We start from the raw sequence: 17,195 nt of genomic DNA on the forward strand, positions 1-17,195 counted from the left end.
AGATAATTTTGTTTTGTTTTTTTAACAGAAGCTTAAAGCCTTTGATAATGTCGCATACTGACTAAATAAAGGTCCAAAGATGAATTTTGACCTGAGATTGTAAAATGATGGATGTCACAAGTTTTGTTGGCAAGATTTTCAGAAATGTTTTGTCATTGGCTTCTTCCTAGCTCTGAAAGGAAATTACTGGCCCCAAATCATCCAGTTGGCTTCATACCTAAGGCAAACCATCTCCTAGTTTGTATCCTGGTGTTAAACTACTACCCCAACCTGGCTCTCTACACATATTATAACATATCTTTATTCCAATAGTTGCAACACTCAGAAAAATCAGATGCTGAAAGCAATGCTTTTTGAAATAACTAAGTTTTGTTTTGTGTTGCAACAATCAAACGGTCATTCTGAGAACAAAACATTTAGAGTATCCCTAGTCTAAATCATTTTAGCAGGGAAGTAATATCCTCCCAATACTTTAATATTTTATGATATATCTATCATGTGGATAAATCTGTCAATTCTACCTTTCCAAAACATTTATTTTCTGATACAAAAGTTATAAAGCTGATATTGCAAATCTCAGACTTGGAAGTAATCTTGAAGACTATTTAGTCCAACCCTTATCTGGATGCAGAAAATCCTGAATTCAAACATTCGCAACAGATGACTGTCCAAGTTCTGATTGAAGATGCTAAGTGAGAAAGGGCTCACCATTCTCCAGATACAGGCTGGAACTTGTTTTATATACCATTTGAAACAAGCTATCTTATAAACCAAGAGAAAATAAAAATAAATTCCTGGTTCTACTTCTATGAGTACTTTGCCCATCCATTTTGTGTTATGGTCCAATCTATTGCAATCTTTAATTCCCTACCCCACCCCACCCGTCACCCCTTGCCAAATATTTTATACTCATTCTTGCCACCCAAAAGTTCCCACTGTTGTCCTGTGTGCTAAGCTGCTGCTGTTCATGATATTTAGTCACAATATTTACTCCTGTAACTTGCAGTAATTAAAAGTCATCCATATCTGAAAAGAATATGTTTTGTGAAGTGGCTACTTCACGTTTCATCCATAATACTCCATTTTAAAGTAAATACTAACAAGAAGCTGTGATTAAAAATGCTTTTTTCATGATGTACATCATGTTCAGTGGTATGTAAAAACCTAGCCATTGATGTGTGTCAGATTCCTTCATATTTTAATTTTGCAATGCCAATGACATGTTTCTCGAGGATTTTGTTCTTTCAAAAAAAATGTTCACACTTATTAATCAAGTGATTCACAAAGTACCACAACCTTTAATTCATCCCTCAAGAAGAAAATCAGAAGCCTTGAAAAAAGCTTTGTAGGAAATGCTTTCAGGAAAATACGGTACCGTATTTCTTTGTTCTTTTCTCCATCATGCATGTATTAGAATAGATTATTATTTCCTATTATCTGGTAGTTTTCCTTCATATGGTGTTTTGCATAGTGGTTCTTATCCCAAAATAAGTTTTACTATGGCATTGTGAGAATCATGTTGAATGATCTACCCATCTATTGAAAAATCAATACATTCAGTACATTTAGTGAGATATTCCTAGGTAAAGAATCTTGATTAAAATGGCCACTTCACTGGCTGCTTTTCTTTTGACTTGTTTACCTTAGCAATTATACGTATTCCACACTTGAGACATTTTGAATTGCTATTAAAAGTTTAAATGTTACAAATTTTAAATTAAGAATGGGAAAAACATAGTGTACACTGAAAATAATCTGTAACTGAAAATATTTTTATTCATTCCATATTGCACTGTATTATTAAAATCTTGCATTCTCTAGTTTCCCCAAAATGAGTACTGCATTACAAAAAAGAAGGAAAAATGAAATGTGAAAATTAGTTTATTGAAACTGAACAACATCTGATGGCAGAGCTTAGATCTTTCACCAAGACATCTATTTTTCCACACATCCAATTAAAAAGAAATAATCTGCTGAAGGAACACACAGAAATTTGGCACGGGGTCTGTGTAACAGCTTTTAATTTTGTGCACATACTGGAGCACATATTTCTAAAATGTGTGCTGTGGTTTGCTTGCATAGCTTCAAAATTATTGAAGTTTATATTGCCTGATTTCTCTCCCCCCGGTAAATGAAATGGAAAACTTACCTCTTCTCAGCCTTTCCTTTTGCAGCAGGAAAATCAGATACTTCTTGTTACCAAGGGTGCAGATTAATGAGAATGTCTTTTTACTCAGTCCTGGATAGAGAGAACAGATATTGCACCAGTGCACATATACAGTATATAAATGTAAAGGTAAAGGTTCCCCCACACATGTGTGGTAGTCATTTCCAACTCTAGGGGCTGGTGCTCATCTCCGTTTCAAAGCCGAAGAGCCAGCGTTTGTCCGAGGATGTCTCCATGGTCATGTGGCCGGCATGACTAGACGCCAAAGGTGCACAAACGCTGTTACCTTCCCACCATAGTGGTCCCTAATTTTCTGCTTGCATTTTTACGTGCTTTCGAACTCCTAGCTTGGCAGAAGCTGGGACGAGTAACAGACACGCACTCTGTTACACAGCACTCAGGATTCGACCCGCCAAACTGCCGACCTTCTGATCGACAAGGTCAGCGTCCTAACCCACTGAGCCACCGCGTCCCCATACAGTATATATAAATCCGTTAATCTGGTTTGAAGAGCAGTTATGCCAAAAACAGCAATAGAAACATTGCTTTGCCAAGAATACAACAACTTGTCAGATCTCTGCACAGCCCTTTAAAAAAAAGAGCCCAATTTTGCTTTACTTCATACAGTAGACATAAAATCTCCACTGATAATAAATTATATTTGTTTTATCTTTCATAGTTTATTCACATTAATAAATAAATAGCACATATTATCCATTGCCTACAGCTATGTCTGGATCCCTGCAAGATTCTTTATCAAGCAGGGGGTTGGACTAGATAACCTCCAAGGTCCCTTCCAACTTTATTACTATTATTAAGTATATTACTAAGATTTCTAATTATGTTCCTCATTAAAAGCCAATAGTGTTTACTAGACTTTCCTAATATGTCACTATCCTGAGGTGCTACTACCGGTATTCCATATCTTAGAACTCATAGTCCACTTCACTATACCATGGCTTGCATGAGTCTGATCTTTGTGGATACAGATATTATATACCCCAGCATTTGAATATATTTTTCCAAGGCGTTCATAACTGAATGGTAGACTGTGGTTTATTTCTTGACTGCTAGATCCTTTTCTGTAGACGGTTGATCCTAAAAGGCAGAAGCTACTCACCATTGCAATATCTTCATTGTCAATTCTAACCAATATGTACCAGTGCTGAAGAGTGCATAAGTGTGTGGTTGGTGAAACATATGACTAACAAAGGAAATGTCTCAACTGATGAGAAAGGAAGAAGATTTATCAGTTCAAAGAAAGAAATTCTACCACAGGAGCAGATTTTTAAAATTTGATTTGATTTGTATAGCCACCCATCTACCTAAGGGAATTCAGGGCAGAGAACACAAAAACATAACTAAGTTGTTCAGCTGAAACAACCCTTCTCTGGAGAACATAGAGGGAGCAATATTCATTCAGGAATATTCATTACCAAGGCAATGATCAGATAAAAGTGGGTTGACCCCAGGTCAGAAAAGTGGTCTATGAAAATACATTGAATGTCATCCACCCCCAAGTGACATGAAGATAAAAGAGGGAGGAGGAGAAACACATTCAGACTTGCAAGATTCTGCAACTGTTCTAGTCTGATCTACTTTAGAGGGCTGTAACACAGACAAACAGAAGACCAAATGCAATGTATAAGGTAACAGCTAAAAGCAAGGACATGTAAAAACTGAAATAGGAACAGCTTCAGACTTCTACAGATGAAACAAATTCAGAGAATTTAGGGAAAGAAAGAAATCAGCAGAGCTAGCAACAGGATGATGGATCCCTAAAGGGTAGAAAGGATGCAACTGTGCCCTATAAAAAGATAAAAAGCAAATAATGGCATTATAATTGGTGATTCACTTCCACGAGGAACTAAAATAAATGAGCTGACTGAATCCATAGGCTCTGAAGTGATCAAGAATATGACAGAACAGCTACTAAAATTATAAAAATTTGACAAATTGACAATTACTTTTTCTGCTGAAATATGTGGAATCAAATAGTAGGGTAAGGATAACAAAATATCAAACATTGGAAGTAACCTGAAGACTCTGAGGACGCAGGTAATAGTCTCACTATTGTATCAGACCAGAAAGGGATATAAGAATACTCAGGGCTTTTTTTCTTATAGAACGCTCAGAACGGAGTTCCGGCACCTTTTTTGGATGGAACCTTGTAGGCTAGGCAAGGCGGGTTGTATGTGAGTTCCGGCACCTTTTTCTTTTACAAAAAAACCACTGAGAATACTACATATCAGTGGCTGGCTAGCAATATGATATCAAAAGAGAAAATATACCTACCTCGGAAGGATGGAAGGCTGAGTCAACCTTGAGCCTGGTGGGACTCGAACCTGCACTAATTGTAGGCAGCTGGTGATACTTAAGGAGGCATTAGCCCACTGCTCCACCAAGGCAGATTGAAAATTTATATGTACCAGTAATGCAATGTGGTTCCCAACTAATCTCAACAGTTACCCTCATTATAATACTATATATTTCTTTATTTACTTCAGTTGTTGAGTATTCTACCCATGTATATACTGGAGACAGGAAGAAAGCTGACGCCAGTGGCGATGCTTATTTTTGTATTTGTGGAGATAGAGGTGACTCAGGAAAACGATGGCTTAATAATTCTAAAACAGGACCAATCACGTTTGGTAGAGGACAGGTAATGTATAGATATATATTACATAATAGGTATGCATACTGTATGCTTTTAATAGACATACTTTAAGTGTAAGGAATTATTTCCTTATTATGTAATGGCATGACATTGAATCATGTTTGGTTAAGTATTGATCAACTTTGCTACAGTATATTCACTTTTTAGTCATCTTATAATTTTAATCCTTTGTGTACTTCTTGATTCAGGTTTATGTTGGATCAGTATAAACTATACTGATGCTATACTCATAAAATGTGTACATAATTTTCGTAGTTGGTCTGTAGCTAGTGCTGCTTGATTAACAATTGAGAACTCTCACATCTTTTGTGAACAACAAATGTATCCCATGATATCTGCTACATTCAGAAGCAGAACTGATTTATTGTGGCCTTAGCTATAGAATATTTGAAACAGCACCAGGAGTTGGTTTGCTGTAAGAACTGCATAGAGCTTAAGGGTGACCTATTCTTACATAGGTGGCAACTCTTGTCTTTTTTTCTCCTCTCCCACAAAAGTACAGAACACAGTAATGCTCTCAGCATTTCAAGGTCAGCTGAAGTGATGACAACCATGAGTTGGCTTCAGATTGCTTCTGAGGAATAGGAGAGTAGAAATAGTGAAACTGAACATATTTGTTGCATGACTGATGAATAAATTTTGATCAGAATAAGCTGCTATAAATAGGTTCTACATGAAATATCAAATAGGCAAAACTTGTAATGATATAACAAGGACAAAAGTTATTAATTTTGCAGGAGGTAGGGAAAGAAAAAGCAATGCATAACATAATGCTATTATAAATTAAATGATGAATACCTAAAAGATTAGATTCTTATTCTAGTACAGTATACAACCGCTGAATAAGTTTAATCTAAGATGCTTCAGAAGGAAGTAAAGTTTCTTTGTGTAATAATCGAGGAGGAGGATGCAGACCTGGCATGCATCACGGAAACTTGGTTGGGCCCAGAGGGAGGGGTCCCTCTGATTGATTTATGCCCTCCAGGTTTCCATGTGCTGCACCGACCTCGGGCTCAGGGTAGGGGAGGTGGTGTGGCAGTCGTTATTAGAGAGACCCTCCGTCCACGGGAGGCCACTGCCCCTCAGATAGACAGATGTGAGTCCCTCCTCTTAAGGTGGGGTCCTGGTAGTCAGTTGGGCCTGTTGCTTGCATACCTCTCTCCAAGCTGCGTAGCAACGGCTCTGCCCGGGCTACTTGACGCCCTCTCGGGATTGGCGGTTGAATTTCCCAGACTTATGGTTCTGGGAGATTTTAATCTTCCCTGGGCAGTGCGTCATAGGTGGCCCGAGAGTTCATGGCTTCCCTGATGGCCATGGACCTGACCCAAATTATTCAGGACCCAACTTACGAGGGGGGAAACACGCCTGATCTTATTTTTATCTCTGGGCAGTGGCTTAATGGTCTGGGGGGGTTACTCCAACATCTCAAACCCTTTCATGGACAGACCATTATCTATTGCGGTTGGGCCTCCATCACGTCACCCCCCGCTGCCGGGAGGTGGAACCGACCAGATGGTTCCGCCCCAGGCACCTGATGGACCCAGATAGGTTCCAGACGGCACTTGGATTGATTCCTACCTCCCTCTCCTACAGCCCGGTCGAGTCCTTAGTTAATGCCTGTCAACGGGCTGCTTCAGAGGCTCTCGACCGCGTTGTGCCTTTGCGGCCTCTGACCTGGCGCAGGTCCCGGCTTGCTCCTTGGTTTTCCATGGACCTGCGGGAGATGAAACGCCGGAGAAGGGGCCTAGAGAGCATTTGGAGAACCAGTTGGTCCAAGTCTGACTGAACACAGTTAAGATCCTTTTCTAGATCTTATCTTGTGGCAATGGAGATGGCAAATCATGCTTACTTCGCCACCCTCATTGCGTCCGCAGATAACCGCCCGGCCGCCCTGTTGAGGGTGACCCGCTCCCTTTTAAATCAAGGGATGGGAGAGGACCCCTTATGAGGACGGGCCGAGGAATTTAGTAAATATCTGGTGGACAAAATTGCTCAGATTCGGGCTGGTCTGGACTCTGGGCAGTATCTGACAAGGGGAAAACGATGGGTTTGGCCGAGAACATTTGGGAAGAGTTTGACCCTGTGACTCTGGATGAAGTGGACAGGATCATGGGGAAATTAAGTGCTGCCACATGTCTGTTGGACCCGTGTCCCTCCTGGCTGGTCTATGCGTCTCGAGAGGTTACACGAGGCTGGCTCCTAGCAGTTATCAATGCCTCACTGAGTGAGGGGTACTTCCCTGCTGCCTTGAAAGAGGCGGTGGTAAGGCCCCTCCTCAAGAAACCTGCATTGGATCCAGCTATTTTAAATAACTTTCATCCTGTCTCCAACCTTCGCTTTCTTGCGAACGTTGTTGAGACCGTGGTGGCATGGCAGCTCCCTTTGGTCCTGGAGGAAACTGAGTATCTGGATCCGTACCAATCGGGTTTCAGGCCCGGGTATAGCACAGAGACGGCATTGGTCACGCTGGTGAATGATCTCTGGCAGGTCCGAGATAGGGGTTATTCCTCTGTCCTGGTCCTATTAGATCTCTCAGCAGCTTTTGATACCATCGACAATGGTATCTTGCTACGACGTCTTGAGGGGTTAGGAGTGGGAGGCACCGTTTTACAGTGGTTCTCCTCCTACCTCTCGGGCCGTTCGCAGACGGTGTTGGCAGGGGGGCAGAGGTCAACCCCTAGGCCCCTTAGTTGTGGGGTGACTCAGGGGTCGGTACTCTTGCCTCTCCTGTTCAACATCTATATGAGACCGCTGGGTGAGATCATCTGTGGCTTCGGGGTGAGGTATCATCAATATGCTGATGATACCCAGCTTTTCATCTCCACCCTGAACCAACCCAGTGATGCCCTCGATGTGATGTCCCGTTGCCTGGAAGCGGTACAGATTTGGATGGGGAAGAACAGGCTCCAGCTCAACCCAGCCAAGACTGAGTGGCTTTACGTACTGGCATCTCGTTTAGTCCAAGAGGTTCCATCTTTGGTTATGGGAGGAGAGATGTTACCTCCCGTTGATAGAGCACACAATCTAGGCATCCTCCTGGATTGACGACTCAGTTTTGAAGATCATATTGGAGTCATGGCTAGGGGGCATTTGCCCAGGTTCGCCTGGTACACCAGTTGCGCCCCTTTCTGGACCGAGATGCCGTACGTACAGTCACCCACGCACTCGTTACCTCCCGTATAGATTACTGCAATGCTCTCTACATGGGACTGCCCTTGAAGACCACCTGGAGGCTTCAGCTGATGCAGAGTGCGGCCGCGTGGGTAGTGATGGGAGCACCCCGATACTCCCATATTACACCCCTCCTGCGTGAGCTGCATTGGTTACCGGTTGTCCTCCGGGTGAGATTTAAGGTGCTGGTAAAGGTAAAGGTAAAGGTTCCCCCGCACATGCGTGCTAGTCGTTTCCGACTCTAGGGGCCGGTGCTCATCTCCGTTTCATAGCCGAAGAGCCAGCGCTTGTCCGAGGACGTCTCCGTGGTCATGTGGCCGGCATGACTGGACGCCAAAGGCGCACGGAACGCTGTTACCTTCCCACCGGAGTGGTCCCTATTTTTCTACTTGCATTTTTACGTGCTTTCAAACTGCTAGGTGGGCAGAAGCTGGGACGAGTAACAGGCGCTCACTCTGCTACGCGGCACTCGGGATTCGACCCGCCAAACTGCCGACCTTCCGATCGACAAGTTCAGCGTCCTAACCCACTGAGCCACCGCGTCCCTTAAGGTGCTGGTACTTACCTTTAAAGCCCTACATGGCTTAGGCCCGGGATACTTGCAGGACCATCTGCTGCCGGGAACGACTTCCCATCGCCCAGTGCGCTCACACAGAGAAGGCCTCCTCAGGGTACCGTCGTCTAGACAATGTCGGCTGGCGACCCCCAGGGGGAGGGCCTTCTCTGTGGGAGCACCAGCCCTATGGAACCAGCTCCCCCCTGAGCTTCGGATGGCCCCAGATCTCCAGTCCTTTTGCCGCGGCCTCAAAACACTCCTTTTCCACCAGGCTGACCTGGACTGACAGGGATTTTAATTATTTTTATTTATTTTATTTTAATTCCATTTATATCCCGCCCTTAATTTTTAACTTATTTTAATTTTAATTTTAATTTATTCTACAGGGCCATTAATTTAATTTTCTTTTAACTTCTGTATTATTGTATGTTATTGTTGTTAGCTGCCCTGAGTCCTTCGGGAGATAGGGCGGCATATAAATCCCAATAATAAATAAATAAATAAATAATCATAATTCATTGGATTTTATTTATTTGATTCTAGAAGCTCTGTTACTGGAACAGTGAAGCACTCCAGGAAATACTGCATGCTTGCATAACCCTATGATCTAATATTTGCAATAAAATGAAAGTATTCACTGACACTTAAGATGTCAATTTTATTGCACAACCTTTTGCTATGACCTTGTAAAAATGATTTATATATATTGAAATGTTCATCTGTGCAAAGAAAAGAAGTAATATTTACTGAATTTACCCATTAATGGCTGATAGAGTTTGTTTCAGACAAATTCAACTATATCAACTTTTCTCCAATTATAGATGGGTGTTTACCAAATCAAAGGAGTGCATCTTGGGAAGCTGAATCAAGTCATTGTGGGATTCAAAGGTTTAAACAAAGGTATGTTTTAAGAGAGAGAGAGAGATAATGTGGAATGGAGGAAAAAACATTTTAAGAGGTCCTAGAAAAACCATCGCAGTGCTTTGTATAGGGAGTAGGAAAACCAAATAAAATAATGTAAACATTGTATAGAGGGATGGGGAAATAGCAACTCAGAATAATTAGGAAAAGGCATCATGGTGCTTGTTTTGGCTTCAGGAGGAAGGAGAAAATGTGATTGGGAAGATAGGATGACACCAGAGTTCCTCCACAAATCCCATAGAAATATTACAGAATATCTTTGCCACATTTCCTCTTGAACAGCAATTGAGCCATGGGAACATTGAAATGTAATGCTGATCTTGGATCAGTATAGCCTTTGAATATTTAGATTCCCAGCCATATGTTTATAACCTCAGAAGCAAGAAGTGACCCAAGAAGGATTTCTATATACAGTATACAAGTCAACTCAGTTTCTTTCACAACTGAGAAGAGTAACTAAAAACTAGTCTCCATTAACCTGGCATTCTCAAGATACATTTGGAGTAGCAGTCCCAGAATAATAACAGGATGCAGAATGGTATTTGAATAGGGAGCAGCTACAGCAAGTTACACAAATGTATTCAAGAATAATGGAAGATGTATAGCTGCCAATAACCAGTAGCTATTCATTTTTATTTGAATATCACCAATAGTCATGTATTGATTTAACACCTAGCGTAGATCATTCTTATTTACTTTAAATTCATATGGGAAATATATTGCTAGGTTACAAAGTAAATTTACAATTCAATTGGTTATCTTGCACGTGTGTAGTACTGTCCAAAATTACTTTGAATACTTTTCTTTAGTTTTAAAGGCACCATGACAGGATCATTAATTTATTGTAACAAAGCCCCAAAATACATGAAATACTGAGTCCATCGATTTTTTTTACAATATTTGTAAATATAACTGGATTTTCACTCCAAAAAGCAATAGGACTTTACAAGTATTCCTGTTGAACGTTTGAATCCTTAACAGTTTAAAAGAACATCAACACAAAGTCCTTCCATTGCACTGTTATTTAAGCTTTCATATAGTATCATTGTTAATTAACTAATTATTTGGACGAGGGGATAGATGGGGAACTCATCAATTTTGCAGACAACACCAAGCTGGCAGGAATAACCAACACTCCAGAAGATAGGCTTAAGATACAGGAGGATCTGGACAGACTTGAACACTGGGCACTATCTAACAAAATGAAATTCAATGGTGAAAAAAGTAAGGTTCTACACTTAGGCAAGAAAAACCAAATGTACAGGTATAGTATAGGTGGTACCTTGCTCAATAGTAGTAACGGTGAGAGGGATCTTGGAGTCCTAGTGGACAATCACTTAAATATGAGCCATCAGTGTGCTGCAGCTGCCAAAAAGCCAACACAGTGCTAGGCTGCGTTAACAGAGGGATAAAATCAAGATCACATGAAGTATTAATACCACTTTACAATGCCTTGGTAAGGCCACACTTGGAATACTGCATCCAGTTTTGGTCACCACGATGTAAAGAAATGTGGAGACTCTGGAAAGAGTTCAGAGAAGAGCAACAAAGATGATCAGGGGGGGAATCATATAAGGAACAGTTGCTGGAATTGGGTATGTCTACTTTAATGAAGAGAAGGACTAGGGATGACACGATAGCAGTGTTCCAATATCTCAGGGGCTGCCACAAAGAAGAGTCAGGCTACTCTCCAAAGCACATAAAGGCAGGACAAGAAGCAACTGATGGAAACTAGTCAAGGAGAGAAGCAACCTAAAAATAAGGAGAAACTTCCTGACAGTTAGAACAATTAACCAGTGGAACCACCTGCCTCCAACACTGGAAGTTTTTAACAAGAGACTGGACAGCCCTTTGTCTGCAATGCTATAGTGTTTCTGCCTTAGCAGGGGGTTGGACTAGATGATCTCCAGGGTCCCTTCCATCATCATCATCATCATCATCATCATCATTATTATTATTATTATTATTATTATTATTATTATTATTATTATTATTATTATTATTATTATATAGTGGCCTGCATAGCAGTAAAACAAACAAAAATAGAAAGTTGAATGATAACCTTTTACTTTCTTTTTTCCCTCCCCAGTTGATTGGTTTCTAGAGAAGATAGTAATAGAAGAAAGAAATTATCCTTTTACTACATATACTTTTGTTCATAATAACTGGTTGCATCAAAAGTCAAAAAAAGAATTTACAGAAGTTGCAATCCCACTACAAGGTCATATGTCTTAATTTTAAAATTTGAGATACAAAGATAGAAATATGTATGTATGTGTGTATTTGTGTCACATAAAATTATCACATAAATTGTCAAGCAACCTTTCAAAATATCATAGGGATGAATAACGTAGATTGTCATATATAAATAATGTTTTATATATATATATATATATATATATATATATATATATATATATATATATATATATATATATATATGTTTTTATAAACCGCCCTTCTCCCGAGGGACTCGGGGCGGTGTACAGAATAAGGTAGGTATACAGAATCAACAATAGTGAAAAACAATAGTAAAAACAAACTGGGACCCCAATCAGAGCTATCAGGCCAGGCCGGACTGCTGGAACAGGTAAGTTTTTAAGTCGCGCCGGAAGGTGCGGAGGTCGGGGGCCATCCGGATTTTGGTTGGCAAGCTGTTCCAGAGGGCTGGCGCATCCACTGAGAATGCCCTGCCCCTGGGGGCCACCAGCCGACATTCCTTGAGCGGTGGCACCCTGAGGAGGCCCTCTCTGTGGGAGCACACAGGACGGTGGGGTGCTGACATTGGCAGAAGGTGCTCCCGCAGGTAGTCCGGACCCATGCCATGTAGGGCTTTGTATGTCATTGTTAGCACCTTGAACTTCACACGGAAGGCAACTGGAAGCCAGTGCAGCGCACGGAGGAGAGGTGTGATGTGGGAGTATCGGGAGGCTCCCAAGAGTGTCCGTGCCGCTGCACTTTGCACCAGTTGAAGCTTCCGAGTGGATCTCAAGGGCAGCCCCATGTAGAGAGCGTTACAGTAGTCTAGGCGAGAGGTCACAAGGGCATGGGTGACTGTACGTAAGGCATCCAGGTCCAGATAAGGCCGTAATTGGCGAACTAGTCGAACCTGGGAGAAGGCCCCCTTGGTCACAGCTCCTATGTGATCTTCCAGGGAGAGCTGCGAGTCTAGGAGGACACCCAGGTTGCGGGCCCTATCAACAGGGGGTAGTAACTTGTCCCCGATGTTAAGGGATGGGATGTTCTGAGTATCCTGGTTTGCCGGTACGTACAGCCATTCAGTCTTGTCCGGGTTCAGTTGAAGCCTGTTCCTCCCCATCCATTCCCGGACCGCTTTCAGGCAGCGGGACATCACGTCGAGGGCATCACTGATGTTGTTTGGAGTTGAGATGAAAAGCTGGGTGTCATCAGCATACTGATGGTACCCTACTCCAAAGCTGCGAATGATCTCACCCAGCGGTTTCATGTAGATGTTGAACAGGAGAGGCGAGAGGACCGACCCCTGAGGGACTCCGCAAGCGAGAGGCCTCGGGGTCAACCTCTGTCCCCCTGCCAGCACCGACTGCGAGCGACCCTGGAGAAAGGAGGAGAACCAACGCAGAACCGTGCCTCCCACTCCCAGTCCCCTGAGGCGTCGCAGCAAGATACCATGGTCGATGGTATCGAAAGCCGCTGAGAGGTCTAATAAGACTAGGACAGAGGAATGGCCCCTGTCCCGGGCTCTCCAGAGATCATTTATCAGAGCGACCAATGCCGTCTCCGTGCTGTAGCCTGGCATGAAGCCCGATTGGTACGGGTCTAGATAAACCGCTTCATCCAGGATCTGAGGAAGTTGGTGCGCCACCACGCTCTCAACAACCTTCGCAAGGAAGCGAAGATTGGAGACTGGACGAAAGTTATTCAATGAGGATGGGTCCAAGGTGGGCTTCTTGAGGAGAGGTCTCACCACCGCCTCCTTCAAGGCGGTGGGGAAGTGACCCTCACTCAGAGAAGCGGAGATGACCGCCAGGAACCAGCCTCGTGTCCCCTCTCGAGCTGCATAAGCCAGCCAGGAAGGGCACGGGTCCAGTAAGCATGTGGAGGAGCTCAACCTCCTCATAATCCTGTCCACTTCCTTAGGAGTCACAGGATCAAATTCCTCCCAGATGACGTCAACAAGACTGTCCATGCCTTGTTCTTCCAGCTCAGCCCAGTTGGAGTCCAGGCCGGTTCGAATCCGAGCAATTTTATCCAGCAGATATTGACCGAATTCCTCGGCTCGACCCTGCAAGGGTTCCTCCCTCACCTCTTGGTTCAGTAGGGAGCGAGTCACCCTGAACAAGGCAGCCGGGCGATTATCTGCAGACGCGATGAGGGTGGAAAAGTAGTTGGATTTTGCCACCCTTATCGCAGCGAGATAAGACCTTGTGAGGATTCTTAATCGCAATCGGTCGGATTCGGATCGACTGGATCTCCAACGGCTCTCTAGGCCCCGTCTCCTGCACTTCATCTCCCGGAGCTCCGCGGTGAACCATGGGGCTCGCTGGGATCTGCGCCGGGTCAGAGGCCGCAAGGGTACAACTCGGTCCAGAGCCTCCGTGGCTGCCTTTTCCCAGGCTTCCACTAAGGCATCCGCCGAGCTGTGAGCAGGGAGTGCATGTGCGTCCCCAAGCGCTGCCTGGAACCTATCAGGGTCCATTAGGCGCCTAGGGCGGTACCATCTGGTTGGCACCGCGCACCCACGGCGGGGGGTGGCAAAGGGGAAGTCCAGCCGCAGGAGGTGATGATCGGTCCATGACAGGGGCGTAATAGTCGTGGCATCCCCACCGATATCATCGCGCCACCGTCCAGACAAGAACACCAAGTCCGGGGTGTGGCCTCTCTCATGAGTCGGTCCAGAAATTATTTGCGACAGGTCCATGGCCGCCATGGAAGCCATGAACTCCCGAGCCAGATCGGACGATCCTCCCAGGGACGGTAGGTTAAAGTCGCCCAAGACCATGAGTTTTGGGAATTCAACCACCAACCCTGAGAGGACATCGAGTAGCTCGGGCAGGGCTGCCGCTGCACGATTAGGTGGTAGGTATGCCAGCAGCAGGCCCAACTGCGCCCCCGGGCCGTATCTCAGTAGGAGAGACTCACACCCGACCATCTGAGGGACGGTGGTCTCTCGCGGGCTAAGGGATTCCTTGATGATAACTGCCACTCCCCCGCCCCTCCCATGGGTCCGAGGCTGGTGCAGCACCTGGAAACCTAGCGGGCAGAGGTCAACCAGAGGGACACCACCCTCTGGGCCCAGCCAGGTTTCCGTGATGCAAGCCAGGTCCGCGTGCTCGCTCTCCACTAGGTCACGAACAAGGTGAGCCTTGTTAGCTACGGACCTGGCATTCAGGTAGACCAGCCTTAGCATAGGAGGCTGCACACCTTCGCTCCTGGGTCCTCCGGGGAAGTACAGAGGGTCGGAGCGTCTCACCGCTTGTACAGAGCGGAGATGACACTCCCGGTGACGATACGGCCCTCTGTTTGTGCACCTTCTGCCCTTCCCCACCATCCTGGGAATAGGATGTTCGTCAGTACGCCATTGGGTATTGTCGGCGACTGGTCCTCGTTTCTCACCATCGCGGATGGTCGTAGGCCTGGCCTGCGTTATGGTAGCCGGAAGGCCTGCCTTCCCCGAGCAGCCATACTCTTTTCCCGCCCCCCTCCCTAACCCGACAAAAAACTTAACAAGAAACTTAACCAGGGGCCTCTTGTTGGTCTTGTGATGGAGGCCCCTGACCCTGCCTGGCCATATATGTATGTAGATATTTTCAGTCCCAATCAGAACTGCCAATTTAGGAAACAGTGCCCCAAACCACTTAATTACCAAATAACCCAGTGGTGGGATTCAGCCAGTACCGGTAGAACCGGTACCTAGTTTTTTGTTGCCCAGGCCTAAAATGGACTTTCAGAGGTGGCATCCACACAGAGAACCAGTTGTTCACATATTTGAATCCCACCACTGGAGTAACCCAATAGAGAGCCTTTGCAGAGGTCCAGGTCCTTGGGTCCTTGGGCTCAGCAAAGGATCCATTGACTTAATCTTCCTACAAACTCTGATTCAAAGACTCTGAAGGCTGTCCTTCATTCTTTTAATGTGGATTTCTCTCTGGACATGAATGGGCTAAAAATGTATGGTAAATTAGAAACAGTTTGTTGGAAAACCAAGTTACAAAAAGTGAGATGAGACAGGAATACTGATGGAACAAGTACAGAAATAGTAACAGAGGAAGAATGACTTGGCCATCCTGCAGTTTCTAAGGAAACCTTCATATTATAACATGCAAAATTCCATTGATTCCCCAAATGTTTTTAAAGTTCCACTTTAGAGAGAAATCATGGGCACCTAAAACAATCTGGCAATATATTACTTCAATATGCCCAATTTACTGGAGTTAGAACAGTACACAGAGCCACACACCTCCCCTTTTTCTCACCCAACTTTGTGTTTGGGAAGCTTTAGATTCATTGTATTTCAAAGGAAACCTGCTTTGATTCAGACATTTCCTGAACTCATCTCAGGATTTCTCTGAATTTAAAGCACCTTTCTAAGTCACACTTCAAATTATGTATGATGTTGCTCTAGAAATATTGGCAACATGACAACATAACATACTAAATATAACAAAATAATAAATGAGTTCAGATTGACTTTTTAACTGAAACCTGGATCACATTTGTATTTCATTCAGAAACAATAGAAAAATCTGGCCCCATGAAAGGTTTTGAAGCAAAAAGCCAAGGACAATGGAGACTGTGGATAGACTGTGTCCATGTTCCAGAAAAAATGCCTGAAATAAAAATTCTTGCCTATGGAACCAATGGAGTATCACTTGCACAGAGAGTTCAAAATTTTAAAAATGAACCTTTTCTGGTAGGTTTCTAATTGACAATAAAATTGCAACTGGGATGCACAAACTGCTTTTTCTACTTAGTTTCACCACAGTGTTGTAATTCCCTGTAACTGAGCATAAGAATGTAAAAAGCCTGAGAGTAGTAATAGGAGAAGATTAAGTACCTTTTGTAGTCTGCTTCTGAAGTTCCAAATGCATTTGCTCATTCAATGGATGACACAGAATGCTAAATTAGATATACGTTTTTAAATTCCAAAGGGAAAAGTATAAAGTTTACATACTGAAGGAATAACATCCTGAGGATCTAGAGCAGACATGTCAAACACAAGGCCCGGGGGCCGGATCCGGCCCACGAAATGGTTTCATGTGGCCCGCAAAGCCATCCTGGAAACAGTGAGGGAACAGCCCCCACTGCCTTGGCCCTGGCCCAGAGACCCTCCTTCTGCCAGAGACCCTCAGATCTGTCCCACTCCTGCCCAGGCCCCCATAGGCACCCTTGATGCGAACGATGTAGAGCTGGCCATGCTCACCCAGTAGGCCATACGCACTCTAGCCATGCCCACCCAGTAGGCCATAAGCACTCTAGCCACACCCACCCAGTAGGCCACGTCCACCAAGTAGGCCACGCCCACCTAGCCCCTTGAGGGCAACTGCAATGCTGATGCGGCCCTCAATGAAATTAAGTTTGACACCCCTGATCTAGAGTATTTTCCAATCTTTGCTTCTGATGTCTTTATTTTTTAGTTTAATTGCTCTTTTAAAACAAATTCAGACTTGAATACATATATAGACATCTTTAATATTTTATTTATTTATTTTATTTTAATTCCA

General features: G+C 43.9%; 1 protein-coding gene across 1 annotated transcript in view; it reads left to right on the forward strand.

Moving 5' to 3' along the window:
- Positions 1-17,195, forward strand: part of LOC310638956 (lipoxygenase homology domain-containing protein 1-like) — a 215,031-nt gene that overhangs the window by 151,053 nt on the left and 46,783 nt on the right. Inside the window, exons 37-40 of the mRNA XM_083360317.1 lie at positions 4,675-4,829; positions 9,393-9,471; positions 11,582-11,713; positions 16,203-16,384. Of these exons, the coding sequence (XP_083216443.1) occupies positions 4,675-4,829; positions 9,393-9,471; positions 11,582-11,713; positions 16,203-16,384 (548 nt within the window). The remainder of the gene's footprint in view (positions 1-4,674; positions 4,830-9,392; positions 9,472-11,581; positions 11,714-16,202; positions 16,385-17,195) is intronic.

Source organism: Vipera ursinii (assembly GCF_947247035.1).
Source record: "Vipera ursinii genome assembly, chromosome: 3".
NCBI lineage: Eukaryota > Metazoa > Chordata > Lepidosauria > Squamata > Viperidae > Vipera > Vipera ursinii.